The following is a 20,184-nucleotide window of genomic DNA, read 5'->3' as shown; positions in this document are numbered from 1 at the left end:
TGTTCCCAATCACAGAGCAGTTGGGAATGAATCCCTTTTCTGATTTCTCCATGGGCATAAAAAAGCTGATGAGAGAGAAAGAACTAAGGGGCATTTCAATGATACTGCCATGAATGGCAGGACTTACCTCGAATCAAACAGTGTCCCATCCAAGAACGTTCCATTGTAGTGGTACCTAACAAAATCAGACACCTGGATGGTCCGAGGGCAACTGGGGGGCTTGAAGTAAGTGTGAATCTGAACCTGATCTTCCGAATTCCAAATATCCATCAGAAGTACATCAAAATGAAGCACTGAATCTGGGGGAATCACACCAGCTTGAAAATAAAGAGAGTTCACACTGAGAAGCTGCTGCCTTTTGGGCCAGACAAATAAACACCTAGGATGCTGCCAAGGTGAATGGAAGCCAAAAGGGCTCGAGAGGTCACATACAATTCCAAAATGAGCCACGTTCCCTCCTTCTTTTTTCCAAATGAAAAAAAAAAAATTTGGCCGCACCCTGTGGCTTGCGGGATCTCAGTCCCCTGACCAGGGATTGAATCCAGGCCATGGAATTGAAAGCCCAGGATCCTAACCACTAGGCCACCAGGGAACTCCCTCCAAATGAAATTTAAAGAAAAGAGAAAAAACACAAAAATTTCCTCTCAGCAAAACATTCAGTACACCTGTGTTAATAACATTTCTTTCATATCTAGAATAAATAAACTTTCAAGATGAAATTTTAGCTGTGTGTGTGTGCTCACAGCTTCTCATTTTCCCCTACCCGAAGCTTCCAAAGACTCTAGTCTGCCTGACTGAAGAGCCTGCAAATGTTCTGGTGGTTTCAGCAGATGTGTTTACAAGCACAGAACAAACACTTACAAACTCCTTCACTTCCGTAGGCCAGCTTTGGGGGGATCTTCACAAAACGCCTCTCATTGACACACATCCCGACCAGAGCTTGGTCCATTCCTGCAATCAGTTGTCCTTTTCCCACAAACACGTTGAAAGTGGAGTCTCTGTCATAGCTGAAGACCCAAAAGGTAGGGAGAGAGAAGGAAAAGTATAAATAATCCTTCCCTTAGTGAAACTAACCTGTAAAAATGTACCCATGGACAGAGTGAGGTCGCTGCAAAGTAAAAAGCCCACAGAGGAGTTACTGATACAGGACATATCTTCATTGGACAGTACGTGCAGGGTTGGAATTTTTTAATTACCTTGAATATTGCCAGCACATCTAGTCAGATAAGCATCAGCATAACCCTCTCTAGAAAAAAATATATGTGGTTTGTTGTGAAATATCTACCAATTCTTCCATTAAAAAAAAATCGTTTACTCCATTTCTGTGTGATTGGTACCTAACAGCAACATCACAGATACTCATGTGCAAATTAACACTAATTTTCTTTTTTTTTCTTTTAAGTCAATAAGTTAAACAAAGAGGCAGCATGGTGTAGCAGGAAGTACACTTAAACTCTCTTAATCTCAGTTTCCTCCACTGCAAAATGTGAGTGATAATAGCCATCACAAGATCCGTACCATATAACAATGTGAAAAGTACTCTCAAAACCTAAGGGTTATGCCAATATTACTATACATAATTATTGCAGGTGATAGAAAGTCTGATGTAGTCTTGAAATCACTAATACATGTGTTTTAAAGGCTGACTGGTGATGGCCTTAAGTAGGAAAATAAATAATGGAATCATGGCTATGATCCAAGCTCTCATCCTCTTCCATGTCAAACTTAGCAACAACAAGGGGGTGCCAATTAGGATACTATGCTAGGGGCTTTGGGGGATATAAAAAAGTCCAAGGCATGGACTTTGCCTACAAGTACCTTACATACTGGCAGAGACACCTACAGAATTTTAGACACTGTGTTTAAGAAAATGACTACAGAGCTTGGTTTATAATAACTAAACACTGGAAATAACTTAGAAGTTCAAGAGTATGGTACTGATTGCATATAAGGCAAGGACATATAATAAAATGCTCTATGGCCATTTAAAAATAACAGATTTCTACTACAGGGATGTAATGTGTAGCATTACTATACATGACTATAGTTAATAATACTGTATAGTGAATATAGTTAATGGTGACTATAGTTAATAATATTGTGTTGCAGGGCTCCCCTGGTGGCACAGTGGTTAAGAATCTGCCTGCCAACGCAGGGGACACAGGTTTGAGCACTGGTCCGGGAAGATCCCACATGCTGCAGAGCAACTAAGCCCATGCGCCACAACTACTGAGCCTGCGCTCTAGAGCCCGTGAGCCACAACTACTGAGCCCGAGTGCCACAACTACTGAAGCCCGTGCACCTAGAGCCCATGCTCTGCAACAAGAGAAGCCACCGCGATGAGAAGCCTGCACAGCACAACGAACAGTAGTCCCCACTCGCCGCAACTAGAGAAAGCTTGCACACAGCAACGGAGACCCAACACAGCCAAAGATAAAAATAAATAAATTAGGGCTTCCCTGGTGGCGCAGTGGTTGAGAGTTCGCCTGCCAATTCAGGGGACACGGGTTCGTGCCCAGGTCCAGGAAGATCCCACATGCCGTGGAGCGGCTGGGCCTGTGAGCCATGGCCGCTGAGCTGTGCTCTGCAACGGGAGAGGCCACAACAGTGAGAGGCCCATGTACCGAAAAAAAAAAAATTAATTTTAAAAAATAATAATAATATTGTGTTGCATATTCAAAGCTGCCAAGAAAGTAACTCTTAAAAGTTATCATTGGTGGGGCTTCCCTGGTGGCGCAGTGGTTGAGAGTCCGCCTGCCGATGCGGGGGACGTGGGTTCATGCCCCGGTCCGGGGGGATCCCACATGCCGCGGAGCGGCTGGGCACGTGGGCCATGGCCACTGGGCCTGTGCGTCCGGAGCCTGTGCTCCGCAACGAGAGAGGCCACAGCAGTGAGAGGCCCGTGTACCGCAAAAAAAAAAAAAAAAAAAAAAAAAAAGTTATCATTGGTGTACTGCTGTGATAATTCTAAGGGGTTCTTACTTGTTCATTAAACAGGTTTGCCACAAGGAAAAAAAAAAGTTATCATTGGGATTTCCCTGGTGGCACAGTGGTTAAGAATCCACCTGCCTAAATTGATACAGCCGCTATGGAGAACAGTATGGAGGTTCCTTAAAAAACTAAAAATAGAACTACCATATGACCCAGCAATCCCACTACTGGGCATATACCCTGAGAAAACCATAATTCAAAAAGAGTTGTGGGGCCTCCCTGGTGGCGCAGTGGTTGAGAGTCCGCCTGCCGATGCAGGGGATACGGGTTCGTGCCCCGGTCTGGGAGGATCCCATATGCCGCGGAGCGGCTGGGCCCGTGAGCCATGGCTGCTGAGCCTGCGCATCCGGAGCCTGTGCTCCGCAACGGGAGAGGCCACAACAGTGAGAGGCCCGCATACCACAAAAAAAAAAAAAAAAAAAAAAAAAAAAAAAAAAAAAAAGAGTTGTGTACCACAATGTTCATTGCAGCTCTGTTTACAATAGCCAGCATATGGAAGCAACCTAAGTGTCCATTAACAGATGAATGGATAAAGAAGATGTGGCACATATATACAATGGAATATTACTGAGCCATAAAAAGAAATGAAATTGAGTTATTTGTAGTGAGGTGGATGGACCTAGAGTCTGTCATACAGAGTGAAGTAAGTCAGAAAGAGAAAAACAAATACCGTATGCTAACACACATATATGGAATCTAAAAAAACAAACAAAAAAAAGGTTCTGAAGAACCTAGGGGCAGGGCAGGAATAAAGACGCAGACATAGAGAATGGATTTGAGGACACGGGGAGGGGTAAGGGTAAGCTGGGATGAAGTGAGAGAGTGGCATGGGCTTACATATACTACCAAATGTAAAATAGATAGCTAGTGGGAAGCAGCCACATAGCACAGGGAGATCAACTTGGTGCTTTGTGACCACCTAGAGGGGTAGGATAGGGAGGGTGGGAGGGAGGGAGATGCAAGACGGAAGAGATATGGGGATATATGTATATGTATAGCTGATTCACTTTGTTATAAAGCAGAAACTAACACACCATTGTAAAGCAATTTTACTCCAATAAAGATGTTAAAGAAAAAAGAATCCACCTGCCAATGCAGGGGATACGGGTTCGAGACCTGGCTGGGGAAGATCCCACATGCCGCAGAGCAACTAAGCCCATGCGCCACAACTACTGAGCCTGCGCTTTAGAGCCCGTGAGCCACAACTACGGAAGCTCACGTGCCTAGAGCTTGTCCTCCACAGCAAGAGAAGCCACCACAATGAGAAGCCCGCGAACTGCAAGGAAGAGTAGCCCCCACTCTCCACAACTAGAGAAAGCCCGCATGCAGCAGTGAAGACCCAACACAGCCAAAAAAAAAAAAGTTACCATCACAAGAAAAAAATTTTTTGTAACTATGCATGGTGATGGATGTTAACTACACTTATTGTGGTGATCATTTTGCAATATATACAAATATCAAATCATTATGTTGTACACCTAAAACTAATATAATACTATATGTCAATTATACCTCAATAAAAAAAAATTTAACATTTCTATTCATTGGCATAGAAGGACATACACATGAAGAGAAAAGTTTAGGTTACAGAGCCACATATAAAATAATCGCATTTTGAATTTACATATATAGATGCATGTGAAAAATCCACAAGGTGAAACGTGAAAATATTACCAATAGTAATCTATGGGTAGGAGATTTCAGGTGACGGTTTGTCTTCTCTTTAATTCTCTCTTAATTTCAAAATGATCATGGAATCCATGTTCACAGGTTTCACTTCATGGATTTGACCAACTGGAAATTGAAAATATTTTTTCAAATTTCAGATAGTTCCAAAAAGCAAAAACCTGAATTTGCTGAACACCGGCAACTATTTACATAGCATTTACATTGTATTAGGTATCAGAAGTAATCTAGTGATGATTTAAAGCATACAGGAGGATGTGCCTTGGTTATATGCAAATACTACACCATTTTATATAAGGGACTTGAGTATCTGAAGATTTTGGTATCCAAAGGGGTCCTGGAACCAATCCCCCATGGATACCAAGAGACGACTGTACTTGTGTAATAAAATGTTAAATAAGGGCTGTTGGAATTTACCTGCCCTTCACTTGGTAAATTACTGCTACATTTTCCTCATTTTCCTTAATGAACAGCTTGGGAGAGCAGCACGGTCCACCTCACCACCTGTCAGGTCATCCTCCTCAGACCTGCCCTCTCCTTCCCTTTCTCCTCCTAGTTTTTAGTCCATTTCACAGCCTTCCTTTCTCCAGGTCAGTGAACAGAAAGCAAATGTCCAAGTTCTGGCTGACAAGCCAGAGAACAAAAGCACATAATCAGCTTTGTGCCGAAGTCGGCTCGACGCCTCCACCCTCTGTCTCCGGGAAACCAAAACCCACCCTGGGGAATGCCAGCTCTTCAGTTTCACTTGGCTGGGGCTTTGCCACACCCTGAACCATCATCAAACTGGAGGATTTATGGACCTGAATTCAGGCTTCGAAGACTTCCCAGGCACAGAACTTTATATTTTTCATCCACAGAACCCAAGTTTAACGAGAGTTTTTAATAGTAACTACTATTTAGAGAGCATTTATTATGTGTCAGGCACAGGGGTAACCTAAGCTTTTCTATACGCTACCTCATTTAATCTTCATACAACACCTGAAGGTAAGTGCTGATACTCAGGCTCCTGGGAGGTGAAAAAATTTCCCAAGCTCACCAAGTTAGCCAAATGGGAAAAAAAGCTAGAACCCAGGACTATCTGACTCTTATCCTCCATGCACAGGGCCTCCCTAGATGATGTATAAAAACTGGTATGGCCTCGCAGCATTAATTTATTCATTTGATGACTGCCTAAGCAACATGCTAGAAACAAAAAACACCTTTCCGAAAGAAAATGTGTAATTTACATACATGAGAAACTAACAAGCAAGGCCAGTTTTGTCTACAGCTGAAAACTCTGACCATCTGGAAAAATAAAGTTGTTCTCAGCAAATCTGTGCTGATCAGTACTACTGGAACAAATTCATACGCAGGGTCCAGCCAGGAGCTGGTCATGAAAATTATTTCTGCAAGTGCTGGAATTAGCCCTTATTCAGCCTGCCCCAGTATTGGGCTGATTTGCAGATGTCCCAATCGAGGTCCTGCAGGAAAGAGATGATAGGCACAAACTAGGCAGCTCCAGGATACTTTAATAAAGGGGCTGTGTGCAGGGTGCAGAGAAACAATTAAGGCACAATGCAGTGCCTCTGGGGACAAGAAGGGAGTGCAGTTGTCACACCCAGACCTGAAGGATCCAGGAATAGAGAGGGAGCTCAGAGCACCTGACAGAAGCTAAGCTAGGACCTTTGGTCTAGGGACACAGCCCATGTGATGACTCTATAGGCAGGGAGCCAGAGGAATAAATATCTCCACCACACTCTCCTCCCTCCCTCTGATCTCCTGCTGATGCCCCATGGCTGAACCCAACCACAAGCCGGACTACAAGAGAGTCACTGATATAACCCGTACTATGCACAGGTAGTCCATATAGGTCAACCTCCCAGAGCAAAAAGCAAGTGGAACAGGGGTAGAGTGGACCTAGAAAGGCAAATGGAAATTATCCAGCACATCCAACACCCCCTTTCCTCTCCACCAGCTTATTTTTTCTCCCCTGCTCATTCACTGCTGTAGACCCTTTGATTGCTGCCCCTGACACTTCTACCTTCCTCTGCCCCAAGGGGGGTATGGGAGGTGGCTGCAGCACCCTCCAGTGATGCTCTTCCAGCTGATCAGCTCAAGGACCACTATGACAGGAGACATCACATAACACCCATCATATTCAACTCACTCAAATTCAACTCACTCATCTGCTACAAACAAGCATACACTGTCTTGCGCTTATTCCTCAGGATAGGTAACTACCCCTGTGGCTGCATTCTTAAAGCATAAATACTGTGGCTCTACTTCTAAATGCAGGTTTCAACCTGCAGTGAGGATGAACTTTAAAAAGAACATACGGCAAACTGAACACACTCACTTCTCTAGAGCCCCCAAAGCCCATTCCTAGCCAAGCTCCTCAGCTCTTTTTTTAAAAAGGACTGAGAAAACCAGAGCGGAGACCCTTGCCGTTAAGAGATGGTAACATTTTGGAAGATGGAAAGGGAACGGAGGGGCAGAAACTGACCTAGAAGGGAAGAAACAGAATCTAGGTGTATGCAAAAGGGGATCTGGTCAAGGGTGGACGCCGTGTGCCTCCTAGAGCCTGCGGAGGCCGCAGGGCAGAAGGAAACCTGGAGCATCAAAGTCCGAATTCAGAACAGCTACACCTCATCCCGGAGCCCCTTCCCCACTCTTAGCAGCTTGGTAACTATAATTTTAAGCTTTATGGAATTATTTAACTGCTTTTAAAACTCTGTGCATCTGTATTGCTTTAAAAATTAAATTAATTTTTAAACATTTTGCCGAAAATTGACATGCATGTATACTACTTGTTGCTGAGATTCTTTTGATCTCAGAGCCGGAAATGAAGTTAAAATGGCCATTACAAAGGGGAGAGAGAATGGCCCTATGGTTAGCAGAGCTGAAGCCCTGATCAACTATGAAAGGAAAAGACAGCTTGCTCTAAATGCCAATTTTAGATTCAGTTTAGACAAATAATAACCGAATACATTACTCCCCCTTGCACCTTTATTGAGGTATAATGGACAAATAAAAAGTACGTATATTTAAGGTGTATAACTTGATGTTTTGATACATCGTGAAATAATTGTCACAATCAAGCTAATTAACATATCCATCACCTCACATAGTTACTATTTTCTTTTTGTAGTAAGGACCCTTAAGAATTACATTCTTAGCAAATGTCAAGTATACAATATAGTATTATTAACTATATTCACATTGCTGTACATTAGACTGAATAAATTTCTTTTGAACATTAAAGAGACTGCCATATTTTGAGAATTCATAACAGGAGGGAAGCAAGTTAATAAAGAGCCAGTCGATTGGGCATGGGAACCGCCTTCTGGTGTCTCAGAGTTGGTCAGATGGCTGGCTTACATGGGACGTGCTTGACATGAGGACTGTGGTCCTTGCCAAAGCCCTTGGTGAATGAGACTAGAACATTCATGAAAGGCACAAAAGTAGAAATTCACCTCCTAGATGGATGCCTAGCCCTGGGATGACACAGGTGAGATTCAACACACTCCCCAGGCTGAATTCCACTGCTGAGCTTGGGCCCAACTCAAGGGAGGGAGGCCAAGTCTGATGTTTCTGCCTCCCACCTCCCTCCCCACACCTCTTGCTCCCAAAGGTGACTCTGGGCTTCCCAGACCCTTTGCCCAAGAGTATCTTCCTCAAACAACCACCTCTACCAACAGCTAATGAGCCCTGGCAGGGGGGAAAGGCAAGCCACTAATGATCTGGCAGACTACCTGTCTGCTATCCAGATGGAAAAATGAGAGGAAGAGAGAGAAGGTGAGGGAGAAAAGAGGAGCAAGTAGGAGTGCAGAGGAAGGAAAGGAGAGAACGCATCTATTCACACCTCCACGGAGGGTCTGACCCTGACATGCAAGCAGCTGGCCTGGATGGTCTTTGGTGCATTAAAGTATCATTAAAAGAAAAGTTTTGCAAAGGAAAGTAAAATCGTTACATTGCTATTGTGGATTTTTGCTTTTAAGCAACTGCACAAGTTAAAATGTCAGCTCTCTATAAATAATTCTTATTTTACACAAGTTTTCAGCCCAGCAAAATATAGCCAACTTAAATAATCAATATGAATGTATAGTTACTTGCAATGACCCACAAATGAAAATTAAAAGCAATGCCATTAAGGCAGTGGTTAAGAATCCGCCTGCCAATGCAGGGGACATGGGTTCGATCCCTGGTCTGGGAAGATCCCCCATGCCGCAGAGCAACTAAGCCTGTGCGCCACAACTACTGAAGCCTGCTCTCTAGAGCCCGCGAGCCACAACTACCGAGCCTGCGTGCCACAAGTACTGAATCCCATGTGCCTAGAGCCCATGCTCCACAACAAGAGAAGCCACCGCAAATGAGAAGCCCGCACACCGCAACCAAGAGTAGCCCCCGCTCGCCGCAACTTGAGAAAGCCTGCGTGCAGCAACGAAAATCAAACGCAGCGAAAAATAAATAAATAAAAATCAATCAGTAAATAAATATAAAAAAAAAAAAGCAGTGCCATTAAGTCTTCAAAGGGGGCATTAGGTTGGCCTGCCAATAAAAGAAGAACTTTTCCTAAAGTTAGCAGAACTGCAATGGGAAGCTTCTCTTTCTTTACATGGCTTTTCCGTAGAAAGGCTTACCATGCAGATCAACAATTTAAATGCTTCCCACCTAAGTGAGCAAGTCCTGACCTGAGTCTCTCTGCCGCCACTTAACCCTTCCGGTCCACCCTGACACTGTCCGAGGTACTGCCCAGCCCACCGGCTCTCTGAGATCCAGTCCTGCAGAAGGGATGAGCCGTGATGCCCTTTCACTTAACACATGACTTAACACCCACGTGGCGGGGGGGGCCAGGAACCTGACGCAAATGGGACCAATCAAATGGGAGAGATCCTGGGAATGTGGAATTGAGACAGATTCCAGTGAGTCAGCGTTACTGGACCCAAGAGGTCATGTATGTGGCATGGAAAGCCTGCTGGAGCTCTCTTATAGGGAAGGGGAAAATGCGGCCCCTCTGCAATCCCTCAGAGAGATCCAGAAAGTCACCTCCATTCACAATTCTGGATCCTCAGGAGGAATTGGAGATCCTTCCAATAAATTCCCTTCCTTTCTTCTTAAGCCAGCTGTAATGGGTTTCTGGGCCCTCCCCCTACCCTGGCTTGAGGGTAGGGATTTTTTTTGAATAGACTTTGGTTTTTTTTAGAGCAGTTTTGAGTTCACAAAAAAATGGAACAGAAGATACAGAGATTTCCCATACACCCCCTGACGCCACGCCCCCACACACACAGCCTCCTCCATTATCAGCAGAATGCATCACCAGAGGGGTACATTTGTTAGAATCAATGAATCTACACTGACACGTCATTATCACCAAAAGTCCATAGTTTACATCAGGGTTCACTCTTTTTTTTTTTTTTTAAGTTTATTTTTAAAGGTTTTTTTTTAAGTTTATTTATTTATTTTGGCCGCACGGCACGTGGGACCTTAGTTCCCCAACCGGGAATCAAACCCACGCCCCCGGGGCTTCCCTGGTGGCGCAGTGGTTGAGAATCTGCCTGCCAATGCAGGGGACACGGGTTCGAGCCCTGGTCTGGGAGGATCCCACATGCCGCGCAGCAACTAGGCCCGTGAGCCACAGCTACTGAGCCTACGCGTCTGGAGCCTGTGCTCCACAGCAAGAGAGGCCGCGATAGTGAGAGGCCCGCGCACCGCGATGAAGAGTGGCCCCCGCTTGCCACAACCAGAGAAAGCCCTCGCACAGAAACGAAGACCCAACACAGCAAAAAATAAAAATCAATAAAGGATTTCATTTAAAAAAAAAACCCGCGCCCCCTGCATTGGAAGCGTGGAGTCTTAACCACTGGACCGCAGGGAAGTCCCCCATCAGGGTTCACTCTTAGTGATGTACATTCTATGGGTTTGGACAAAGGTAAAATAACATGTATCCACCATCAGAGTATCATACAAAATAGTTTTACCTGAGGGCAGGGATTTTTGTCTGTTTTATCTCTGCTACATCCCAACAACTAGAATAGTAGGTATTCAATAAATATTTGTTGAATGAATGAATGAATATGTAAAATGAAGTTGACCTCTGTTACAAGTCTATGATTCTTTTAGAGCAATGGTTCTCAAAATGTGGTCCTAGACCACAGCATCAGCATCACCTGGGAACTTGTTAGATATACAAATTCTCAGGCCCCATCCCAGACCTACCTAATCAGGAACTGTGTATAATAAGCTTCAGGTGATTCTGATGCATGTACAGTTTGAACACCACTGGGTCTGAGCATTTACAACCTATATACCCAACAGGGCATGTAGTGGTCACGCAGTAATATTTATTGAATGTATAGACCTTAAAGGCCTGCAGACAGGCCTGAGACTGTGAATGAACTGACCAAGATGCTGGTTTTGCCTGCTAAAGACAACAGGAACATGTTAAACTTCAGTCCCTTACTACTAGGAATGCTATGGAACTCCTCAAAAGCTGAATCAAGAGTGGTGGACAATGAGTTTCCAAGGACTAGAGAGTGAGAGCAGAAGCCCCCCACAGAAACCTGCAGGCGGGAAGCTGCTGTCTTCTCCTTAGATCTGTATCAGCAGCCACAGAGCATATTAACAAGCCCACGAAGGCTCCAAAATAAAATGAAACCACGTCCAAGCCAGTGATCAAGGGCTGAAAGGCTGGGCCTCCTGGCAACTGCAAATGTCCATAAGTTGAAAAGATACCAACTGCCCCCAAGCGCCAGGCACAGATGCAGGAAGAATGCTCTGTGGAAAGAAAGGCCCTTTGTGGTTTATGACCCTGGTCAGAACGACAGCTATCATTTTCTTCTGGGCAAAACCTCCAGATCAACAGCCAAAGCCCAAAGCATGCGGATTTCTCCTTCCCTAAGCTCTTTGTGCAGGAATAGCAAAGTAACACCCTAATACTTCATAAACTCCCAAAGGAATAGAGGCCCTAGAAGGAAACTCACATTAATGAATCACCTACTGTGTACCCTGCTCCCACCATTCCATTGTCCACACTGCAGCCAAAGGGACCTTTGTAAAATGCAAATCTGATCCCTCACGCCCCTGATTAACTCTTCAGTGGCTTCCCATGGTCCCTCGAAAAGACCAAACTCCATAGCCAGGCAGAGGAGAGCTCTCAAACGCTGGCCCCGTCTTCCTCTCTGGCCTCCCTTCACCTCCTCTTTTAACCCCTCTGTCACTCCTCTACTCCCACTCCAAGCTCAGGCTATTTTTTTTTTTTTTTTTTTTTTTGCAGTACGCGGGCCTCTCACTGTTGTGGCCTCTCCCATTGCGGAGCACAGGCTCCAGACACGCAGGCTCAGCAGCCATGGCTCACGGGCCCAGCTGCTCCGCGGCATGTGGGATTCTTCCCGGGCCGGGGCACGAACCCACGTTCCTTGCATCGGCAGGCGGACTCTCAACCACTGCGCCACCAGGGAAGCCCAGGCTCAGGCTATTTTGAACAGCTTTCACATGCCCTCACTTCCAGGCCTCTGCATATGCTCTTCTCTCTACCAGTCACACCCTTTCTTCTGACCCCTACTCCCCAGCGCTCACCCCTCAGCTCCTCCTGGTAAATTTTAATCTTCCTCAGGCTTTATTCCTGCTATCCCAGAGCTCCATCTTGACCACCCCTCCCCCACCCCAACCCCTACACACACACACACACACACACACACACACGCACGCACGCACGCGCACACACACACACACACACACACCATATAGTTAAGCCTTCTGGGTGCTTCCAAAGCTCCTTGCCGTTCTTCCATCATATACGTGATAGACTACAGATCATAAACTTTAGACTCTGGCACTAAACTGCCTAGATTCAAAGCCCCACTCCACCACTTAGTAGTTAAGTAGTTAAACTACTTAGTAGTTTACTCCACCTTGGGTAAATTACTTGAACTCCCTGAGCCTCAGAGTCTTCGTTCATAACGAGATAACTCCCTCACTGAACTGTGAGGTTAAAAGAATTCATTTCAGTTCCTGTATGTAAAGGCACATGGTAAGAACTATGTGTGAACTCTATGTGAGAGACAGAAGTGTGTGCTATTATTCTTTCTGTACTTATCGCACTATATAACTGTCTGGACTATAAGCAAAAGGGCAGGGAGGGGATACCATCTTCAGGGGCAGACACTGCATACACATTTGCTGAATGGATGGTAGCTCCTCTGTTTTCTTTCCACTGTCCCACACTGCCTCACAGTGGCTGCCATCCTAGAGGGTAGAAAGTGTTAGACAATTTGTTCCAATGGGAATTATTAACATCAACACAAACAGGAAATTCTTACCTATTTTCTAATTAATGAAGCAAATTTAAAAAGATACACAAATGGCCAATAAACTCATGAAAAGATGCTCAACATCTTTAGCCATTAGGGAAACATGAATCAAAACTGCAAGGACGGGCTTCCCTGGTGGCGCAGTGGTTGAGAGTCCGCCTGCCGATGCAGGGGACACGGGTTCGTGCCCCGGTCCGGGAAGATCCCACATGCCGCGGAGCGGCTAGGCCCCTGAGCCATGGCCGCTGAGCCTGTGTGTCCGGAGCCTGTGCTCTGCAACGGGAGAGGCCACAACGGTGAGAGGCCCGCGTACCGAAAAAAAAAAAAAAAAAAAAAAAAAAACTGCAAGGACCTGACTTCCCTGGTGGCGCGCTGGTTGGGAATCTGCCTGCCAGTGCAGGGGACGTGAGTTCAATCCCTGGTCCGGGAAGATCTCACATGCCACGGAGCAACTAAGCCCATGCGCCACAACTACTGAGACTGCACTCTAGAGACCACAAGCCACAACTACTGAGCCCACATGCCACAACTACTGAAGCCCGCGCGCCTAGAGCCCGTGCTCCACAACAAGAGAAGCCACCGCAATGAGAAGCCTGCGCACCGCAACAAAGAGTAGCCCCCACTCGCCGCAACTAGAGAAAGCCTGTGCACAGCAATGAAGACCCAACACAACCAAAAATAAATAAATAATGTTTTTTTAAAAAAATGAAGTAAAAACACATATCCACAGAAAACCCTGTACATGAATGTTCATAACATCATTATTCATAATAACCAAAAAGCATAAACAACTCAAATGTCCACCAACGAATGAATAAACAAAGTACGGTATGGAATATTATACAGCCATAAAAAGGAATGAAGTACTGATACATGCTATGACATGATGAACCTTGAAAACATTATGCTACATGAAAGAAGCCAGACATAAAGGCTGCAAACTGCATGATTCCATAAAGAGACAGAGAGTAGATTAGTGGTTAACTAGAGCTGGAGGGGAAGTGAGTGACTGTTAATGGATCCAGCATTTCTTTTTTGGAACAATGAAAATGTTCTGGAATTAGAGACTTGTGATGATTGCACAACTCTGTGAATATACTAAAAAATAATGAATTGTATGCTTTAAATGGGTGAATTGTATGGAATGTGAATTATATCTCATAAAGCTGTTCTTTTTTTTAAAAAAAGAAGCAACTGAAACAATAGTGAGAATGACTATTTCTCAGCGCTTGCTATGTGCCACGTGGCATACTAACCAGATTTTTTATATTGACTTATTGTCTGGAATTTCAAAAAAGGCAAGAGAGGCTAAGAGTACTTTTTAAAAGATAACTTCAGGAATGAGCCTAGCCCAGCCTCGAACACAAAACAGATGCTCAACAAACATTTCTCTTTACTTATTCTGGTGATTCACTTTAGAGATTATAAGGCATAGACCTAGGATTATAACAAAGACTTGGGAAGGAGAGCAGCCTGGAGCTGGAGGCGAAGAGGCCTTGTCAACCCTAAAGCTAAACTGGAGAGAAGCTGGGAGAGGTGTTGTGATCTTGGGGCAGAGTTTAGGGCTGAAATTGTGGACACGGTGCATGGCCCCGTGTCAAAGCTGAGTGACTTGCTCTGGATTACCTCCTGCCTAGGGAGTTTTTTGTAAGGCAGTAAAGGAAGGGCAGTAGTTAACAGGCACAGTCCTGGACTTGGATTGTCTGGGTTTCAAAATGATTCTGCTTAAACAAGCTTCTTAGCCTCAATGGCCTCAAGTTACCTCACTGGCAAAATGAGGGTAATGATAGTACCTACCTCAGAGAATTGTTAAGAATTAAATGAGTTCGTTATATGGAAGGCACTTAGAACTACCCTGGCACACTGTAATAGCTCCATATATGTTAGCGGCTGCTATCATCACCTTCATCATCATCAGCATTATCACATTCGAGGGGCATGTCTTACTAGACACTCAAGGGCCTTGCCAGAAGGGACAGTAAAGGGAGACCAGCAGGCGGACACCAACATTTGCTCTTTGTGTCTGCTCACGGGCTGACGACTTTACACCCATTTCGCCTGTGTTCATGCGCAGGGTGGAGAGGGAGGGCGTGATCTGTCCCGACCCAGCTGCTGCGCAAGGTCCTATCAAGATTCCCGCTGACCAGGGAAGCAAAAGGGCCGGGAAACTCTCGCGGCACCGCACCCCCACCCCCAGCCCCCAGCACTCCAGGCTGAAGGGATGAAGGGTCTGGGAAGCTTTGGGTGGGAAGAGGGAGAGGGAGGAGCGCGGGGCGGAGCTGGGGGAGGTCCGTCGGGAGGGAAAGGCCTGTCCGGAGACAGGGAAGCTGGGAGAACGGGCGCTGCAGCCTCGGAGGTCGGGCCGGCACGCCGTGCGAGGTACCTGGAGTCGAACTTCTGGCCGTCTGGGAACATTCCCACGTAGTGGTAGCGCACGAAGTCGCCGCTGCGCACGGTGCGGGGACACTCGTCGGGCACGAAGCGCCGCTCGATCTGCAGCTCCGTGTCGGAGCCCAGCCCCAGGCCCGCCACGGGCGCCGCCTGCCCGGTCACCCAGAGCAGCAGCAGGAGCAGCGGCGGCGGCGGGGGCCGCCAACCCCGGGCCCTGATCGCCATCGCGGGCAGCGAGGAAACGGGGGGCGCGGCGCGGAGCTGGCGAGGCGCGCTGAGCTCAGGCGGCGCGGGTCGGGCCTGGGCGTGCGGCTGCGTTTGCAAACGTGGAAAAGACTCCTGGCCCTCCCCAGGCGGTAGCAACCACCCCCTCTCTCCCGCCCCCAGGCCACATCCGAGGGAGGGGAGGAGCCGCGGCCGCGCGCCAGGACCCGCCTGCTGCGCCCTGAGACGCCAGGGCCCGCAGGGTCGGGTGGGCTGGCCCGCCCGGGGAAGAGGCGGGCCTTCTTCGGCTGGCGAGTTCAAAGGGGACCCGTCCCCGAGGGAGAAACCGTGAACTCCTCGGGACTGGGCTTCGGCCCAAAGTTGGGAGGGAAAAACTGTTACTACCCAGGCAAATCCGCTGGTCTCTGCCTGTCGCTAGAGACTTTCCGGATTTAGTGCCACCAGAGGCTTCTACGTGGCCGCGGATCCAATTACCCCTTGCTGCTTTGGGGAGGGAGGAAAAAAAATTTTTTAATTAGTTTCAAGGCTGGATTCTACGTTGAAAATGACTGAAACCGTCTTCAAGATTTTTTTTCCAGGATTTTCTTTTAATACCCAGAGAAAGGGGGAGACATGAATTGTGAGACTCCCCTAACAGTTGTCCAGACGGAAGTTTTAAGTTGCTACCTGTGAGTGATACTTAATAGCAAACATCCCACGTGGTCCCACCCGCATGACTAAGCCGGTTAAGACCCCACATTAGAGACTCAGATGCTGCGGGAAATTCATTAGAGTAGTTTAATGCATTCTTAGCTTAGAATTGGTTGTTCTCATTTATTGAAACTGGACTAATGAAAGCAGATCACCAAAGGTTTCTCAACTCGTTTTGGAAGCAAACAATACCAATACCAAAACCTGGCAAAGATAGCAAGAGAGAGAGAGAATGTGGGCGCCAACCTAATTTATAACTAGAAATGCAAAAATGCTAATAAATTGTGACTAAATTGAATCCAACAACTTATTAAAGAAAAAAAACACAGGACTTCCCTGGTGGCGCAGTGGTTGAGAGTCCGCCTGCCGATGCAGGGGACACGGGTTCGTGCCCCGGTCCGGGAAGATCCCACATGACGCGGAGTGGCTGGGCCCGTGAGCCATGGCTGCTGAGCCTGTGCTCCGCAACGGGAGAGGCCACAACGGTGAGAGGCCCGCATACCGCAAAAAAAAAAAAAAAAAATTACAAACATAATCCGTCAAGTAAAGCAGGACACTAAAGAAAGAATTCCAGTTTTCATTGAGCCTGAAATAGAGAAGGACTCATGCATGAATCAGATCTTCCAAGAGCAGTAAACCCTGGAGGCTAAGCTTTATAAGCTATTAACTTCAGCTTGGCACACACTGAGTTGGGGATAAAGAAAAGGCCATATTAAGAAAAACATCACCCCCCCCAATTCATCTGAGCTGACCTGAGGCAAAAGTGAAGTAGGAGAAATGTTTCCAGCAGTGTGTTCTCTCCCTCCCCAAGAGTTTCCAAGAAATTCTCCCACCTTCAGTATTTGACAACACACCTGGAGTCACCATGTGGTTTGATGAAAAACCCTGGACTAGAAATCAGACCACCCTGGTTGTAAGGCCACTCATCCCCCTACTCTCTGAGCCTTAATTTCCTTATTTGTAAGATGTCTTGCCTACCTCCATAGAGTTTCTATGAGGATCAAGTGAAGCAATTTATGAGGGATGGAAATCTGCAAAGTACTGTGTAAATGTAAGGAATCACACTTATCTATGAGTGAGAGAAGACCCAACTCAAAAATCACTTAACCCATAAAGATGGATACTGTCTCTCAGAAGAGAAAGTCTGGAAGGGAAGCAGCTGCAGGAGTGGTTAATAAAGTGTCTCTAGAACATACTCAAGGGCTCAGGTGTCTTCTCCTGTCCTCCTCAGGGGGTTCACTGCTCCCCCTCATGATTCCAACATGGCTCCCCCAGATCCAGCTACCCCATGCAGGGAGCGCCACCCTGAGGCAGAAAAGGGATCTTTTATCTTTCCAAGTATCCTTTATTAAGAGCAAGCATTTCCAGAAAGCCTCCCTCCAACAGACCTCCCCTCATGTCTCATTGACTGAAACTGTATCCCATGCCCATTGCTAACCTATCAGTGGAAGAGATATAGGATTACTACGATTGGTTTAAGACTAATCAAGATTCATCTCCAGAGAGCAAGGAAGGAAAGAGTCTCGACTCTCTAACCAGCCTCCTCTGAAGTAGAAGGCTCCCTAAGCTTCCTGAACAAAACCAGAGTGCTGTGAGCAAGGAAGCGAAGGAGGAATGGCAATTGGTTTGTCAACCAACAGGTTTTGTCAGTTACGTTAGATGTCTCCCCCTTTCCCTCCAAGCATCAAGCAACGCACATTGTCTTCAATTTTTCCTCTAATCCTACTGGTTACTAAATAGAATACCAGTTTAAATTATTAGAAATAATAATACGGGACTTCTCAAATGTTTCCACTGTGCTGCAGAGAACTGTGGACCTGGACCCTTGGGAGCTTACTGACTACTTGACCAGAATTCTTTGAAGTCTAGTGTTTAGCAGGGGGGAAGGGGGAGACAGATTCTGCAGTCTACCCTCTAATCTAGCCATGATTCATTAGTATGTAATAGGATGTGATCTTTCCCTTTTACTCATTTTTTTCCTTCCTCCATCTTCCCAGTGGGGAAAAGGTCATTGGTAAGTTAAGAACTAGTTAAAAAACACCTTGTGAGCAAAACAATGGCATCAAAGCTATGCTGCAAAAGCTGGTCAAGATAAGCAGGAGCAGGCTTCCCTGGTGGCGCAGTGGTTAAGAATCCACCGGCCAATGCAGGGGACACGGGTTCGAGGCCTGGTCCGGGAAGATCCCACATGCCGCGGAGCAACAAAGCCCATGTGCCACAAATCCTGAGCCTGTGCTCTAGAGCCCGTGAGCTACAACTACTGAGCCTGTGAGCCACAACTACTGAAGCCCGTGTGCTTAGAGCCCGAGCTCTGCAACAAGAGAAGCCACCACAATGAGAAGCCCGCACACCGCAACGAAGAGTAGCCCCTGCTCACCGCAACTAGAGAAAGCCCGCGCGCAGCAACAAAGACCCAACATAGCCAAAAATAAATAAATTAAATTAATTAATTTAAAAATACACATAAGCAGGAGAAAATCTAGTCATTTGGGGGAATTCCCTGGTGGTCCAGTGGTTAGGACTCCATGCTTCTACGGCAGGGGGCCTGGGTTCCATCCCTGGTTGGGGGGTTGAGGAGGGGGGGAAGAAGAAGAAAATCTAGTGTTTTTAAAATTGTTTCATTCAGAAAGGCTTCAAACCTATCCAGTAACACAGAGTCAGGACTAGCTGCAGCCACCCCTCTACAATTAGGCCAACACCAAGGCCCTCTGGCTGGCCTTGAGAGTGAATCTGCTATCTTAGGATGAGGCAGAGCGGTAGAAAAGACTGAAGCAGAGGATAGAACACAGAGGGAGGACAAAGAAGGCATCTCTCACTCACCTGGGCTAGGCTCCTGGGTACAACGTGAAGGGTGACTCCATGTGTATTCACAGTTGGGTAATAATCACTTTACTCTTTCTTTCTGGAAAGGAGCTGTACCTGCACACACCTCCAGATGCTATAGGCATAAAGAAAGGGTGATGGGTAAGAAGAATGATTCAGAATCATAACCACCAGAGAAAGAATTCCCGTTTGTCTAACTGCTTATTAGATGTCACTACATTGAGTTTATCACAATAAGAAAATGGGGCTGAATTTGAAAGATGACCCTGGGTCATAAACAATCTGACTCCATTTTTTTATGTTGACCACTGTCACCCTTCAAGCCCCGCCTCCACTTTCCGCTTCCTCCCCACTTGTGGACAAGCTGATAAGAAAGCCCACACACTCCTTCGCTTGGCACCAGAGGAAAGTTCAAACCCCACAAAGCCTTGGCCTGTGTGCAGGAGTATTCACCCAGGTTCTACCTCCTAAACACAATAAAACCCAGGGTCACTCACCTTTCCTTTGCTGAAGCTATTTTTGAACTGCCTTAGGTGCCTGACCTGCTCTCCCAGAAAGCCTCAATATGTGAATAATAAATTTCTCCCTACCCTCTCGGTGCATATGTGGCATCATCAGTCTTGACAGCACACCGATTTGGGGTGGAGGAGGGTCCAGCATACTTCTGTGGAGTGACCACAACACCTTGCATATCGTCCTGGATCGGTGACCAGGAAACTTCTCAATCTGGTGCCAAAATACGTAAAGAACCCAGGTGGATATAAGCAGCAAAAGAATTTTCACTAAACAAATATTGTATGTTAACACATATATGTGGAATCTAGAAAAATGGTACAGATGAACCTATTTGCAGGGCAGGAATAGAAAGGCAGACGTAGAGAAACAGACGTGTGGACACAGGGGGAAGGGGAGGGTGGGATGAACTGGGAGATTAGATTTGACATAAATATACTACCATGTTTAAAATAGATAGTTAGTGGGGAACCTGCTGTATAGGCACAGGGAGCTCAGCTCGGTGCTCTGTCATGGCCTGGTTGGGTGGCATGGAGAGGGGAGGGAGGTCCAGAGGGAGGGGATGTGTGTATGCATA

At 46.3% G+C, this 20,184-nt stretch overlaps 2 protein-coding genes across 13 annotated transcripts in view; one reads left to right on the top strand and one right to left on the bottom strand.

Annotated features, from left to right (window-relative positions):
- FKBP9 (FKBP prolyl isomerase 9) overlaps positions 1–15,596 on the bottom strand; it is a 49,228-nt gene extending 33,632 nt beyond the window's left edge. The window contains exons 1-3 of the mRNA XM_079710841.1: positions 15,349–15,596; positions 862–1,007; positions 128–317 (exon numbers count right to left, since the gene is read on the bottom strand). Coding sequence (XP_079566967.1) covers positions 128–317; positions 862–1,007; positions 15,349–15,581 — 569 coding nt within the window. The 5' untranslated portion in view covers positions 15,582–15,596. The remainder of the gene's footprint in view (positions 1–127; positions 318–861; positions 1,008–15,348) is intronic.
- The window catches only part of RP9 (RP9 pre-mRNA splicing factor), a 175,234-nt gene that overhangs the window by 125,537 nt on the left and 29,513 nt on the right, over positions 1–20,184 (top strand). The gene's annotated exons all lie outside the window — the stretch shown is intronic.

Source organism: Hyperoodon ampullatus, assembly GCF_949752795.1.
Source record: "Hyperoodon ampullatus genome assembly, chromosome: 9".
In the NCBI taxonomy this organism is placed as follows: domain Eukaryota; kingdom Metazoa; phylum Chordata; class Mammalia; order Artiodactyla; family Ziphiidae; genus Hyperoodon; species Hyperoodon ampullatus.
This window is presented reverse-complemented; position numbering and strand designations above follow the sequence as displayed.